This window comes from Mytilus trossulus, chromosome 10 (assembly GCF_036588685.1).
Source record: "Mytilus trossulus isolate FHL-02 chromosome 10, PNRI_Mtr1.1.1.hap1, whole genome shotgun sequence".
NCBI classification, from domain to species: Eukaryota; Metazoa; Mollusca; class Bivalvia; order Mytilida; family Mytilidae; genus Mytilus; species Mytilus trossulus.
Window position 1 is genome coordinate 58900182 of NC_086382.1, and position 16079 is coordinate 58916260.

General features: G+C 32.1%; 1 protein-coding gene across 1 annotated transcript; it reads left to right on the forward strand.

Moving 5' to 3' along the window:
* The first annotated feature begins 5780 nt into the window (after window positions 1-5780).
* On the forward strand, window positions 5781-6722 carry LOC134688038 (uncharacterized). The gene has a single exon (XM_063548505.1). It carries the CDS (start codon window positions 5781-5783, stop codon window positions 6720-6722), a length of 942 nt encoding a protein of 313 aa, XP_063404575.1.
* The last annotated feature ends 9357 nt before the right edge of the window (window positions 6723-16079 follow it).

Consider the following 16079-nt stretch of genomic DNA (forward strand, 5'->3'; position numbering starts at 1 on the left):
AGGTGTAGTACCTTGAAGTTGGAAAAAGTTTAAGGTTGGATTGATATATCTTTATTAGGACTGGTACCTTGAAGTTATAATTATGTGTTAGATTTAATTGACATATCTCCCCGAGAATTGCAACTTTGAAGTCAGAACAATATGTGAGGTTGGATTGACAAATCTTGTTGTGGAATGGAAACTTTGATTTAGAATGATGTGTAAGATTAGATAGACATATATTACTAAGAACTCCTACCATGTGAGATAAATCGGTATTAGATTTTGCCCACATGTTCATCTAGAACAAAGCATATTAATAATAATAATATCACAGTTGTTTTTCTGATTTTCTTCTCGAGTATCAATAAACATCAATTTTTGCAGATATGTTCATTGCATAGTCCTCTTACTTTGGTGGTGAAATTTTGTATAACGCATAACATCACTTCAAGGTACCAGTCCTAACCATTTTCTACATTTGAAAATGCCTGTACCAAGTCAGGAATATGACAGTTCTTGTCCATTCGTTTTTGATGCGTTTTGTTTTTTGATTTTGCCATGTGATTATGGACTTTCCAAATTGATTTTCCTCTGAGTTCAGTATTTTTGTGATTTTACTTTTTTTGACCATTTTATTTCCTGGACTAAGGAACCATGTGAGCTATTGCCATCATTTGGCATCCAACGTTGTTGTAAACTTTGCAAAAATATCCTCTGAAACTTGTATCTTAAAAAGAAAAACCGTTAGGGCAGCTGCCAACTGTTTCCGAGCAATAACTTATGAACCATTCAACCAATGCCAATCAAACTTATAACCGTGACAAAAAGGTCAGGTTTTATATTGACACTTTTCTTTTTTGCTGTACAGGAGTGATAGTCCTTGATAGTTTAAATAATAGGCATAGAATGTTGAAATAAAAAAAAAAAACTTGAAAGTGCCTTGCATAATACAGAAAACTTAGTGTACTATCAATTTGACCGCTTATTCTGTGTTGGTTATTATCTTGAAAACTAGAATAGATAAAAAGACATCAGCAAGCATACTTTCAGGTTAAAAAAAGGATTCATCAATTGATCCCTCATAAGAGTTTTTGCCCTTTTAAATCCTATTTATATATAAAAAAAAATGAAAATAATCAGATCCTTTGAATGATAGACAGAAGTTTCAACTATAAAAAAAAAATAAGCAAAGTTAAACATACAAATAAGTCAACATGAACAAAAATGTCAATTTATCCCTTAGAAAATTCTAAACACATATTTAGTGTTTCCCAATAAATATAAAACATAGACAGAACATTTGAATTACAAAAATGTTCAGGAAAGTAAAACTTACAAATAAGTACACATAACAGAAAGGGTACTGATTCCTAATCGTATTCATTGCACTTGAAAAAAAATATTTTCATATGTGTGTGCTTTTTAAGGAACTATGATAGATAAAAATTATCGTTTAAATACACATTTATATACATTAAACAGCAAAATAGTCATTGGTGCCAGACCTGCAGAAAATGATTTAGGCTTTTAAGGGCCTCCTGTTTAGTATCTCATTGGCTGAACTTGGTGAAAACCTCTTAAAAAAGGTTCAATTAATTGCATGAAGCTAAACTCAACAGATATGTTTATGTGAAAGTCCTTTTCAATTGTTTCGTTATTTTGGTGCTGATCAGAAATTCAAAATGGCCACATGTGGAAGTTCAAGTTTATATTTAAACCTGATGGGGAATTCCTTTTTGCCTTTATTTTTTGTTTTAAAGATGAAGTGAAATGAAAACAAACCATGCAGAAGAACCTTAGTAAGTATTGGTACTTTGGGCCAAATAAAAAGCCCAATGCCTTCTCCGCGGACGAATAAGTGTCCAACTATATTTCTTAAGAACGCCTGGAGAAAATTCAGTTTAATTTTCCAGATATGTTCCTACGAAAGTCTATTCAAAGTGTTGCTACTTTGGTGAAGATTGAAAATTCAGTGTGGCTCCCAACAGATGTCAAAGTGCATAACACCTTATCATGAAGTTTATTTTGCTTTTCTTTTGACTTTTTAAGATGGAGTGAAATAAAACAAAACAAGAAAAGTTCTGTATATTGTACATATACCAATATGCTGTTACATTGGTGCTGATGAAAGTCCAATATGACTCTAAGGAGTCCCAAAAAGGGTTCAACTTGTCAGACGGTCAACAATTTTCTTTTAAACTTCTTAACAATTTGCTGCCCTAATTCCAAGTTATTTTCACAGATGCTGATTGTGATTGGTCACAGCTGATGTCATTTACATTAAAAACCATATACGAAATGATATATTTTACTTTATTTCCTAATAGCCGCATGGACATGCAAGATTATTTGTATAGCCAAAAAGTAAAACAACAAAAATACTGAACTCCGAGGAAAATTCATAAAGGAAAGTCCTGAAACAAATGGCAAAATCAAAAGCTCAAACCAATACAAAACATGCAGAAACCGTGATACACACTTTACATACATAAGTATCATAATTATTGTTAAAGGATTCTCTTATCTTGCTTCAAGTTAGCCAACAATGGGGTTTATTTGTCCAATTTTCAAATTCATCTCCAGGACTTTCAAATCAATCAATCGAAACCTGACAGGTATGTATGTACCTTTGTAGGTCCTTAACAAGTAAAATTCAAAAAGGCTGCCAGCAGTGTCCAAATTTTATTGGAACACTTAAATTTTGATTTCTATTTAAGAACTGATGAAGAATGATAACATACCACAGCGCAATGTTCTTGAGAATGTACTTGCTATATGCTATATACATATTATATATTCAATTGTGAATTGCCAAACAAGCAATCTTTTTGTATTTGAAATCATTCTTGAATGGATACTCTCAGTGGACTTTGTACCAAGAAGTGTTGAAATTCATTGGAGATAAAATGAACGTATTTTATAAAATGAATAAACCATACAGCTTATGACGTGTCTACACAGTGACACAACATATAGCTTAAAGTTGTAATTAAATATTCAATGAAATAATTATTCAGAAAATGTGCAGATAACATAGAATTAACCTAACCAGACAGTAGTTTCAGATCGAAGTACGAAAAAGTTATTTCAGTCAACTGATGCTTTTTGCACAGCATATAGCAAAGTAAACGAAGATTTAAACTTGGAAGGTTGCACAATAAGGAATATTTCAAGAGACAAAGAGAACCGAAGAGGATTCTTGTGAGTGAGATTTAATCGTCATAAAAGTAACATCCCTTTTTATGAACTATCGCAGGAAAAGCTGAAATGACTAATTGGATACTTATTCTCCCTAGAAGAATGTATTGGACTTTTAATCTGGCTTAAAGTGCCAATACTTGATAGGCTTTTTCTAAGGGACATTTCTAAATGGCTTGTATTCATCTCACTTCATCTTTAGGCAATTGACAGGTATGTTCATGTGAAAATATTACTTTGGTTTGATCAGAAAATCAAAATAGCAACCTGTTAACATGAGCAACACGACGGTGACACATGTGGGGCAGGATCTGCTTATCCTCCCGGAGCAACTGAGATCACCCCGTTTCTTGGTGCGGTACGTGTTGCGTAGTCTTTAGTTTCTATGTTGTATCATGTATTATTATTTCTCTGTTTGTCTTTTAATTTTTAGCCATGGCGTTGTCAGTTTATATTCGATCTATCAGTTTGACTGTCCCTCTGGTATCTTTCGCCCCTCTATTATAGTGTTTCCAAACATACTTTTGAATTGAAAAACTGTTTATAATACCGGACATCACTTTTGCTACGGAATATAAAAAAAGTATAGTCTTACACTTTTTACAGTTTTTACAAAATGCAAGGGCAAGACTCGAGTATCATAATTATAGAATTAGCAAAATAATGAACTTTTATTTCTCGTTACATTGAAGACCTGTTGGTGACCTTCTGCTGTTGTTTTTTCTATGGTCGGGTTGTTGTCTCTTTGATACATTCCCCATTTCCATCCTCAATTTTATCTAAGTAACGATTTTAAGTAATTAAAGATAAAAACAATAGGTTTCACTTAATAGCAGACTTAATTCATCACCTCAAGACTTTGTTGCTAGCAGCAACAGAGGTTGTTATGACCTAGACGTTGGAATGTTTGCACACTGTCTTGTCCCAACATTCCATAGAATCGGAAAATTTTAATGGAGCTTGTTGAGACATTTCCTGGCAAAACTGACAATTCTCCTTTTGTTCTATAATCCCTAGATGTTCAAGATATCGTAGCAAAAGAATGGTAAGATTTTAAAAAAAAGTATTGATGACTATGGTAAATTAACTCATCATAGATACCAGGACTAAATTTTTTATATACGCCAGACGCGCGTTTCGTCTACAAAAGACTCATCAATGACGCTAGAATCCAAAAAAGTTAAAACAAGTCGAGGAGCATTGAGATCCAAAATTCCTAAAAGTGTTTCCAAATACAACTAAGGTAATCTATGCCTGAGATAGAAAAGCCTTAGTATTTCCAAAAATTTCACACAAAGTTTGAAAACAGTTAATTTATAAATATAGCAATATCAATGATAATTCATGTCAGCACAAAAAGTGGTGACTACTGGGCTTGTGATACCCTCGGGGAAATAAATCTCCACCAGCAGTGGCATCGGCCCAGTGGTTGTCATCATAGAAACCAGGACTAAATTCTATATATACGCCAGACGCGCGTTTCGTCTAAAAAAAGACTCATAATAAGTGGCACATATCAGGTATATAAAAAATTTCATGACAATTATACAACTTGAATCGGGATAACTGGATGGGGATTTAAAAATTGATAGTTTGATTAAAAAATATTTAAAAAAATGCTTATATGAGTGGGGTGAAAGACACAGGAAACCAAGACCAGTCCCTTTTGTATAATAATGCATACTCAGAGTATACAACTTGTAGAACACTACAAAATGACTGACATAACATCCTTTTGTTGAATTTGTTCTGTACATGGTAAACAATGGGATGACTTCATGTCAGTATGTAGTACATACATATATTGCAGTTATATGATATGAGTTTCACGAATGACCCAATGTTATTCCTTCTAGCAAATAATTATTATAATATAGAAAGATGACATTGAGTCATTGTATTATTTATTCAATATGCTTATATGCAAAGGTATTGTCAACATGAACTTATCATATACAACGGTTTTATGCATATACATATATTGCATTTGTCCCATATTTGACGACTTTCCTCATTTTATATATATTTACATAATGGGTTTCGGTCTAGGTGTTGGATACCGTACGTTGACCTGAAAATTAACTTGTTACCATTTTGTTCTTATGTTGACAGTTTTTTCTTTGGTGTCATTCATGCATAATTTGAATTTTATTTACTAAAATAATATTTTCCGGATTCTTTTATTTAAGTCGAAAAATAAACTGACAACGCCATAACTAAAATGGAAAAAGACAAACAAACAAAAAATAGCACACAGAATATAACTTTTTTCCATTCAAATATTTTAAACGTTTTTAGATATTTAAAGTTCCATGTTGTTCAATCTAATTCAATTTGAATTGTTCCTTTCAATGATTTTGACGTCAATAATGTGTAGCTGATTTGCTACATTATATTATTTTCTGCACTTCGCGTCTCATTGATTTTTTTAAAATGGCAGTTAAGCAGAACGGTGAAGTAGTTTTGACTTGGTATGTCATATAACATACACCTGCTACAGAATGTACAGATATAACGTCTATACAAATATACCTATACATTGATAATTGATGATAAACTGTAACGGTTACTGGATATTTAAGAAACTATTATAGATCTAAATGGAGTTAACCGTTTCGGAAGAGTATTTAACAAAATTCTGCAAAGTTAATAGTTTGTCAGTTGGTACTGATGATTCACTATGGATAGGATCGGGGAAAATACACAAAGGTTTCTTTGCTAATTTTTTTGCCACGTCAAAGGCTTTACAGAGAGTTAAACTAAAGGGAAACAAGATAAAGGTCATAGATGGATTTAATATTGAAGTGAAGGAAACTGCTATATCTCCATTCAACGACCTCTTAATTGTTTCAAACACATCAAGATTGAAACAAGTAATGCACGGTTCTGGGAAGATTACAGACTCAAAATACTGTGTTGAACCTCTGGTGCCACTCTGCGTCCATTTCACAACTGACAACCAAGTTCTGATTGGTGCTGTTGAAGATCTGTTTATTGATTCTTATAATATGAACGTACCCGATCTTTACAATTTGAGTGGAAGGAGGGCAATATGTATTATGGATATTGATGGAAATCACCTAGATGTTATAGAAAGCGATGATGTAAATAAACCATTGTTCATTTATCCTCGTTATATTACTACATGCAGTGATACCATTTTTTGTGTGGATTTGTTTTGTAAAGCAGTTGGAGGAAGAGTTGTTATACTTGATTCTGATAAAAGTGTTAAAGCGATATACAAAGGAAATCCAGATGTCGGAAAAAGTTTGATCTTTACGCCTTATCATATAGCATCTACAGCTTCTGAGAGTGTTATTGTTTCAGATTTCCATGGGCATGCCCTGCATTTGCTAAATAAGAGCGGTCAACTATTGGCATATTTCGACACCATCATGATAGGTATATCATACCCTACAACTCTTGCAATTACCACAAAAGAACAGACTCATATTCTTTATATGGGAAATGGTGACTTCGGTGATGACTCAAATACAAAAGCCCGATTATATAAATTTCAACTCAGTTTGGAATCTGCATAATAAAGTTACTACCTATGTATATTTTATAATGACATGATACAGTGACATTAATTATCAGTGATCATATACAGAGTAAGCAGGGATTTGTCAAAAAGCATCACACAAAACAATTATTAATAAGATGAGGCAATAAATAGTTATCAAAGGTACCAGGATTATAAATTAGTACGCCAGACGCGCGTTTGGTCTTCATAATAAATGTTCACAATGGGAAAATCAAGTTTAATCATTTGTTATAATTTAAGTTCCTGATTCTATCTCATTGGTGTTGTCCATACCTGAAGATTAAGGCAACAGTGGTGTACCGTTGTTCAAATTCATAAATCAATTGAGTTAAAAAAAAATCTGGATTGCAAACTAAAATCTAGGGAAACACATCATCTTTAAGAGGAAAACAACGAAACAGAACACCAAACTGCAACAAAAAACAAACGCTAATGCAACATACATAGAAACGAACTACTAGATAACAACTGTCATGTTGCTGACTAGGTACGGGACATTTTAAGACAAAAATAGTTGTCTGAACATGGTTTTGTGGCTAGACAAATCTTACGCTTTATGGCAGGGTTAAATACACCGCTAAAATGACAATATTACATGAAGGGAATCGAGTACAAATAGATGTACACGAAGGAAATATAGTACAAATATATGAAAGAACTCCCAAAATCAGAAATACATGAATAAATAATATAATAGTACATTTCGACACGTTAACTATACAGATTGAATAACAACGAACTTAATTCTAATAGGACAGTACACAAGTATTACGAACTGTGTGTCTGCCCACGAATGTATCAACGCTACAAAGAGAATATTGATATATAATTGTGTTAGTAAATATGCAACTAACTATGTCAGCCTTTCTTCCAAATCAAACAAATAAATCCTGTGAACACATAGGTGCTTTAAACTAAACTCATACAAATGAACTGGGTGATTGATTATTTATTCTTTTAGATATTACGTCGAATAGAAAATAAAAAAAAATAATTACTACAAACTAAAGACACAAAACAATATCCGATCAGAATAACAATAAAAATTCTCAACTTCTAGTAAATACATGAACGCTGGATAAACAAATACCGAAACACGTGACTCTTATATAGCAATACGAATTCACACTCAGTTAAACAGTCATATTTAGCCTAGCATTGCGTCACAAAAAGTTTAAAGAGAAGGTAGCTTCGAGAAAGCGCTGGGGACGCATGAGTTTTTAACGTTTTGTTTTCATTATTTACAGCACTTTTGTGCACTACACTTGGAGTGACATAAATTCTGATGAAGGTAAATCTTGAAAAGCATCTCGGACTTATTATATATTTTATATGTATTGCTTTCATTTTTTTTTAAAAACGAATTTATTTTTATCGGATCTATTTTTATAATTAGAATAAGTTAGTTTTTAAAGACTATATTTTAGTTTTGTTATTTAAAATTGAGAAAGGAAATGGTGAATATGTCAAAGCGACAACCACCCAATCATAGAGCAGACAACAGCCGAAGGCAACCAATGGGTCTTCAATGTAGCGAGAATTCCCGCACCCGTAGGTGTCCTTCAGCTGGCCCCTAAAAATATGCATAATAGTACAGTGATAATGGACGTCATACTAAACTCCGAATTATACACAAGAAACTAAAATTTAAAATCATACAAGACTAACAAAGACCAGAGGCTCCTGACTTGGGACAGGCGCAAAATTGCGGCGGGGTTAAACATGTTTATGAGATCTCAACCCTCCCCCTATACCTCTAGCCAATGTAGAAAAGTAAAAGAATAACAATACGCACATTAAAATTCAGTTCAAGAGAAGTCCGAGTCCGATGTCAAAAGATGTAACAAAAGAAAATAAATAAAATGACAATAATACATAAATAACAACAGACTACTAGCAGTCAACTGACATGCCAGCTCCAGACCTCAATTAAACTGATTGAAAGATTATGTCTTCATCATATGAATATCAGGCACAATCCCTCCCGTTAGGGGTTTAGTATCATACTATCATAAAATATATGAGAAGAACATAACCCGTGTCATGCCAACAACTGTTTTTTTTTAGAAATAAATGTGTTTAGTTCCGATGCAAAGACCCTATCAGTGAATCAATATTAAAGCCAAAATATGCAATCTTTAATGACCTGACAACAGTATCGTAACTATATCCCCTTCTAATAAGTCTATTTAAAGGTTTTGTTAGTTTCTGAGGAGAATACTGACATTTTTGTGCTTTATAAAGAATATTTTCATAAAAAAATTGGATGTGAAATACCTGAACGTATAAGATGTCTGCATGTTGAGTTATATTTACGAATTATTTCCTTATACCGGTGATAAAATTAAGTAAATGTTTTGACCAGTTTGTGATATCGAAAACCCTGGTGTAATAATTTTTCAGTTCTACATACATTTCTCTCGCTAAAATCTAATACGTTGTTACATACACGAGCGAATCGTACAAGTTGAGATATATAAACACCATAAGATGGTGACTAGGGAACATCACCATCTTAAAATGGATAATTAACAATAGGAAATGAAAAATCATCTCTTTTATCATAAATTTTTGTATTAAGCTTCCCGTTTATGATATAGATATCAAGATCGAGGAAAGGGCAGTAGTCATTGTTATCATTAGCTTTATTCAAAGTAAGTTCTACAGGATAAATTTCTTTAGTATACATACTGAAGTCGTCATTATTGAGAGCCAATATATCATCCAAATATCTAAAAGTATTGTTAAATTTATGTATCAAATGTTGTTTTGAGGGGTCTTTGCTAATTTTAGTAATAAATTGTAACTCATAACAATACAAAAAGAGGTCCGCAATAAGTGGTGTACAGTTAGTCCCCATTGGAATTCCGCTTACTTTATTTTATAATATCAAAACGGAAAGTCCCTTATCAAATGGCAAATTCAAAAGCTCAGACACATCAAACGAATGGATACTTATTGTCACATTCCTGACTTTGTAGAAGCATTTTATTGTGTACAAAATGGTAGATTAAACCTTGATTAATAGCTAACTAAACTTATCGCTGTCGCATGATTCCATTATATTGGCAACGATGTGAAGAGTTATGATTTTTTTTAAACATTATGAGTTTCACTATGTCAACCCAATTGTTCTGTGGTGATACCTACCACTGCTAACGATCTAGGGTATCTCTTTACTATTACTATTTAAAGGAGGAAAACTTTTAGAAGGGACCAATGGACGAATTTATTTTTATTCCTAAATTTAGTTTTGCTGTTGAAAATGTCTCATTGTCTATTTTAGTTTTCAAGATAAAAAACAACACAACTTTGTACATGTTGGGCTTTTTCAACTATTTTGATTTGGGCGTCACTAATGAGTCTTATGTAGACGAAACGCGCGTATGTCGTATTAAATTGAAATTTTGGTACCTTTGATACTATTTACACACACAATCATTAAGTAATTTTTTCTTGAGAACCAGTGAACAGAAAGACACCAACTTAAGCAGATATGTTTAATATGAGTTCATTTTGATGTGCTGTTAATGTTTGTGCCAATTTAAGTCGTTAAAGCCATGAACACTATGACCTTTTCTAATTTCTGGCTGGCTGAAAAGACAAACTTCTTAAATAAAGCTGAACCAATTGAAAGAAATGTTTTTGACAAGAAATTCAAAAATCCATTGAAACAAAAATCCGAGTTACAAACTATAACTGAGGGAAACACATCATCTATAAGAGGAGAACAACGACACAACAGAAACACTAAAATGCAACACACACAGAAACGATAGATAATAATAAAATTACAATGGCCATTTTCCTGACTTTCTGAAAAAATGGGGTGTTGAACCTGGTTTAAATTTGTGGCTAGCCAAAACTCCTGCTTTTGTTGAAATGTTACATATAATAATAAAATGACAACCTTACATGACAGGACTACAATACAAATAGATTGGAGAACATACACGACAGAGAAACACAAGTTTATCTGCCTGGGATAAGTATGTCCTTAGTATTTAGAATGATTCATTCTTTTGCAAGCGGTAAATTTATAAAAATGACTATATAATTGATATACATGTAAACACCGAAGTGGTGACTAACTGCAGAATAAAATCAAATACGTAAAACAACATAATTCAGCACATAAAAATAGCACAGCCGAACAAATTATTATATGTTAGCCGGAGAGATCGACTCCAAAAAGTGACGTCACATTTGAATTTATAAAAATTCATACCTAATGAGAATCATATATGTTTACATCTTAAAGAACAGGTGAATTTAAATTTAAACAAATCTAGAAGACACGTTCCATAAAAGGTATTTTAAAACTAAGTTTTGTTGCTTTTGATCCTATTTAAAAAAATCAAATACTGCCTCGAAGTTTAACCAAACTTAGATATTTTTAATATTTTGTAAAGGTCCAAACAAATGGTGTTGCTTGAATTCAGATTAAAATTTCAATGAACTCCGCAGATTTCCGATTGATTCAAACCCTTATGAAGTATCATGGTTTGCAGATGAAGCTAAATGAAAACAAACCATGTACAAACACTACTTAGGTGATACTGACCGAGTGTTATAAAATAGTCCTAATGAGTCAAATATGTCTACAAGAGTTTTCAAAATTCTACAATTGGTCTGATTTCCAAAGCACTTCTCGAATATCACTGAAACTATTGGAACCTAACTTGCTAGATATGTTTCTGTGGAATAGTGTTTTAAATATTGTTGATCCAAATTTAGAATTACTGCAAGCGGAGGCCAAAAACATTGTAAAACTATTAGAAATAAGTTTTGACTTTTCTATTACAGAACAGATAAAGTGAAATTAAATCAAACCATGCTGAAATTCCTTGTAATGTACTAGACATGCAATTGTTGTTACTTCAGTCTTGATAAAAGTCCAGTAAGGCATCGAAGGGCATAAAAGGAGTCGATAGGTCTAATTTTTAAACCATTTCTTCTCAAGAACTCAAAGTGTACATTTATGAGTCTTTTGAAATGTTCGTGTATGGCGTACAAATGATAATCCTGAAATCTGCAATGAGATTGTGTGTCTTTAAAAAGAGTAAAATCGCAAAATTACTGAACTCCTAGGAAAATTCCAAAAGGAATGTTCCTAATCAAGTGACAAGAAGACGTTTTATCAAAGTTATGTTAAAATTTCTTGAATATTCAATGAGATAAAGCCCTTAAGTTTATATAACAAACATTTCAAAGCACTCATTGAGTAAAAAATAAATATTCCATATACAAACTATTCTGAAAAGAAAAAGGTTCAGTAAGGCCCTTTTTGGCCCAAAAATATATCAGTTTTACAAAATTGTTATAATGTAAACTTTTAGCTATTTATTCGAAAGTAGAATACTTCTGCTACATAAATGTGAGCTGTTATTGACAATAAAATACACATATATCGAGTACTAGCATCATTAAGTCATGCTAAATTACTGAAATCTTCACAATTTGAGCATTTGAGATACATTCAAGACGGTTTTCGTCTTATAAATGGAAGTGGATGCATTCGTGTTTATTCTTTATATTTAAATGTAAGTTGTATTTGATGATAATACATAACGTATATAAAGGTTGAGGGTGAAACGGATGCGGCCACTTTCATTTTTGACAAAAACCATCTGAAAGGTGACATTATGGCATATTTGATAGATTTTTCATGCTTAAGCTTGAATATGAGCGTCTGAAATGTCTAAGTCAGTTCATATCTTACACACAAACTAATTGAATCGACTAAAGTAGACACTTGAGTGTTTAAAAAGTGTACAAGATCTTTCATCAGATGAACCTGATTTGAGTCCAAAATGGACTCCTTTGTACATTTAATATTTTTGGATTTTTAACTGTTCTATATATTTGCCTCATTTCATCCTATCAAAGTATAGTTTTCTTCCCATATTACAAAAGCCTGGATAGTAACATTTCTAAAGGCACAAATGTTTATCTGTAAGTAAAACACTACTGTAAATCAAGCTTGTTTTTATAAATTGTAGCACATCATTGAGAACACTGACATTTCATGTATGTACCTAGTCATGAATATGACAGTCGATGTTCATTCGTTTTTTAAGTGTTTCATCTTTTAATTTTTACATTTGATTCAGGACTTTCTGTTTTGAATTTTCCTCGGAATTCAGTATTTTTGTGATTTCACTTTTTTCAAACGCTCCTGGACAGACGAAGAAGCAACTAAATGCTTCCATCAAATTTTGAATAGGTGGTTATAAAAAGTAATCACACTGTTTTTTTCTAATTTTACAGTGCTTATCCAGTGACCTTTGGGGTATCACATTAGCAATGACTAAAACAGTTTACCAAATTGCAGTTAGATTTCTACTCCAACTAACTGATCAACTGGTAAAATATTTTAGCAGATTGCTCAAGTGAAATGCTGTTAGTATGAAGTGAGTGCTGTAAAATAAAAAGTAATACTTACCATCCAGAACCAGTTAGTTGATACCTTTGTCAATCATTTTCAATAAACATAATAGCTTACTATATAGTATGAGTCACTGAATAAAAAGGTCTAATTTTGACATGGACACTTCTATCATAAATAAATATTATAAATGAATAGTTCAAAACATTATTTTGTAGGTGTATATTTTATAGCTTTGTCTTCTAAGAGAAAGTTATTGTGCAATTGTGATTCAAATAATATTTTCTCTACAAATTACTGATCTGCTGGCATTAAAGGGAAATAATTTATATTGAGTTCAAATGTACACTAAAAATTTAATCAATGATACATACCAGGCTTATGATTTTGCCTACAAAAGATTCATCAATACGACTAGAATAAAAAAAAATGAAATGCCAAATTAGTATGAAGTTCAAATCACAGAAATAATGTTACAAACAAATTAAATGGGGAAATTTGATATTTGTCAGACAGAACAAAATTTTGCTGATTATCAGTAATGTAAATTATTTCCATTTATTGCCAGCAAATCAGTAATTTGTATAGAAAATATTATTTGAATCGCAATTGCACAATAACTTTCTCTTAGAAGACAAAGCTATAAAATATACACCTACAAAACAATGTTTTGAACTATTCATTTATAATATTTATTTATGATAGAAGTGTCCATGTCAAAATTAGACCTTTTTATTCAGTGACTCATACTATAGTAAGCTATTATTTTTGTTGGAAATGATTGACAAAGGTATCAACTAACTGGTTCTGGATGGTAAGTATTACTTTTTATTTTACAGCACTCACTTCTTACTAACAACTTTTCACTTGAGCAATCTGCTAAAATATTTTACCAGTTGATCAGTTAGTTGGAGTAGAAATCTAACTGCAGTTTGGTAAACTGTTTTAGTCTTTGTTAATGTGATACCCCAAAGGTCACTGGATAAGCACAGTAACACATTTCAAATATTGCAGCACATCATAAAATTCAAACTGACTATTAAATAGCTATCTATTCTTTCATCTAGATTTAAGTGTATATTAATGTTATCAAATCGGAGACCTTGTTAGTCAGTCATTGTCACCTGGTAAAGTTTTCAAAATGTGGTCTGTTCCTTGGTCAATACACATACCGTACAGTGGGTTGTTTTTGCTTATTTTCACGGATAGAAACATCACCAAAATAAATTCTGCCAATTTAAAAGTGTGAATGCAAAGGTATTGATAAAAAAACTTGAATCTGCCACAATATTTCATATAACCAATTCAATGAAAATGGCGAAATATTTTACCAGCAAAAATAACCCACTATACAGAAAAAGGTCAACAGTATCTGATATGAGGAAATGTCCATCAGACATTCATAAGGTCATGCCCAGGTTAATTCATAATCAGGTCTATTCCTAAGTAACAATTATTATCAGTAATCAAATTACTAGAGATCATCAATAAATTAGTTTTTATGAAGAAAGCCTTTCTTCTTCCTAGTAATGGTGAGAATCATGTCAATGATCATTACCTACATAGTAACTCCAAAGGGTTTTCAAAGATGGAGAGCAGAAATGATTACTGTACAAATACAGAGGGTTAACCAGGATAAACTTTCGTTCATTAATTAGGCTGTTACTTTTCTAGTTTGAATTGTTTCGGGGCCTTGATAGCAGACTATGCAGTATGTAAAATTGAGAATGGAAATGGGGAATGTATCAAAAAGACAACCCGACCATAGAAAAAACAACAGGGGAAGGTCACCAACAGGTCTTCCATGTAACGAGAAATTCCCACACCCGGGGCGTCCTTCAGCTGGCCCCTAAACAAATATATAATAGTTCAGATATAATGAACGCCATACTAATTTCCAAATTGTACACAAGAAACTAAAATTAAAATAATACAAGACTAACAAAGACCAGAGTCTCCTGACTTGGGACAGGCGCAAAAATGCGGTGGGGTTAAACATGTTTATGAGATCTCAATCCTCCCCCTATACCTCTAGCCAATGTAGAAAAGTAAACGCATAACAATACGTACATTTAAAATTCAATTCAAGAGAAGTCTGAGTCTGATGTCTGAAGATGTAACCGAGGAAAATAAACAAAATGACAATTATACATAAATAGCAAAAGACTACTAGCAGTTAAAACTGACATGCCAGCTCCAGACATCAATTAAGATGATTGAAAGATTATGATTTCATCATATGAATATCAGGCATAGTCCTTCCCGTTAGGGGTTTAGTATCATACATCATAACATATATAAGAAGAACATAACTCATGTAATGCCAACAACTGTTTTTTTTTTAATAAATGTGTTTAGTTCTGATGCATAGACCCGATATATGAATCAATATTAACGCCAAAATTTGAAATCTTTAATGACCTGACAACAGTATCGTATGTGCATTGCTCATAGTTGGACATACGGTGACCTAAAGTTGTTCATCTCTGTGTCATGTAATCTATTGTGGAGAGTTGTCTCATTTGCAATCATACCAAATTCTTTTTTATATTAGTTTATATCAATAACTTTCAAGGATTTTTGTTACCTTGTTCACAATATACCTTCTAATATAGATTAATGATCAAACCAAGAGATTTTGAAGATAAATTAGAAATTGTGGAAACAAACCAATCACTAGAGGACTTCTTCAATTAATTGGTGTGGCTGTAAAATATAATTTATTGATTTCTGGCAGTTGCTTCAGTGCCAAAAACTAAAGGTTTCTGTATTTTACAGTTAAGATTTTTCATCATTTATCTTTGTCCAATATTATTCATTTGTTGATATTATCACACAGCTGTTTGTCCTATGCTGTGTATATGCTTATATTTAATTCCACTCAAACAAGTGTTATTGGCCATCTTGGACTTAGGTTAATTGAAGATTTGCAACATGTTGAGTGCTGCATTGTGATTTTAGTTT

Excerpts from the sequence above, each read along its gene's own strand:
- LOC134688038 (XM_063548505.1), top strand. The coding sequence starts at position 5,781 with ATGGAGTTAACCGTTTCGGAAGAGTATTTAACAAAATTCTGCAAAGTT.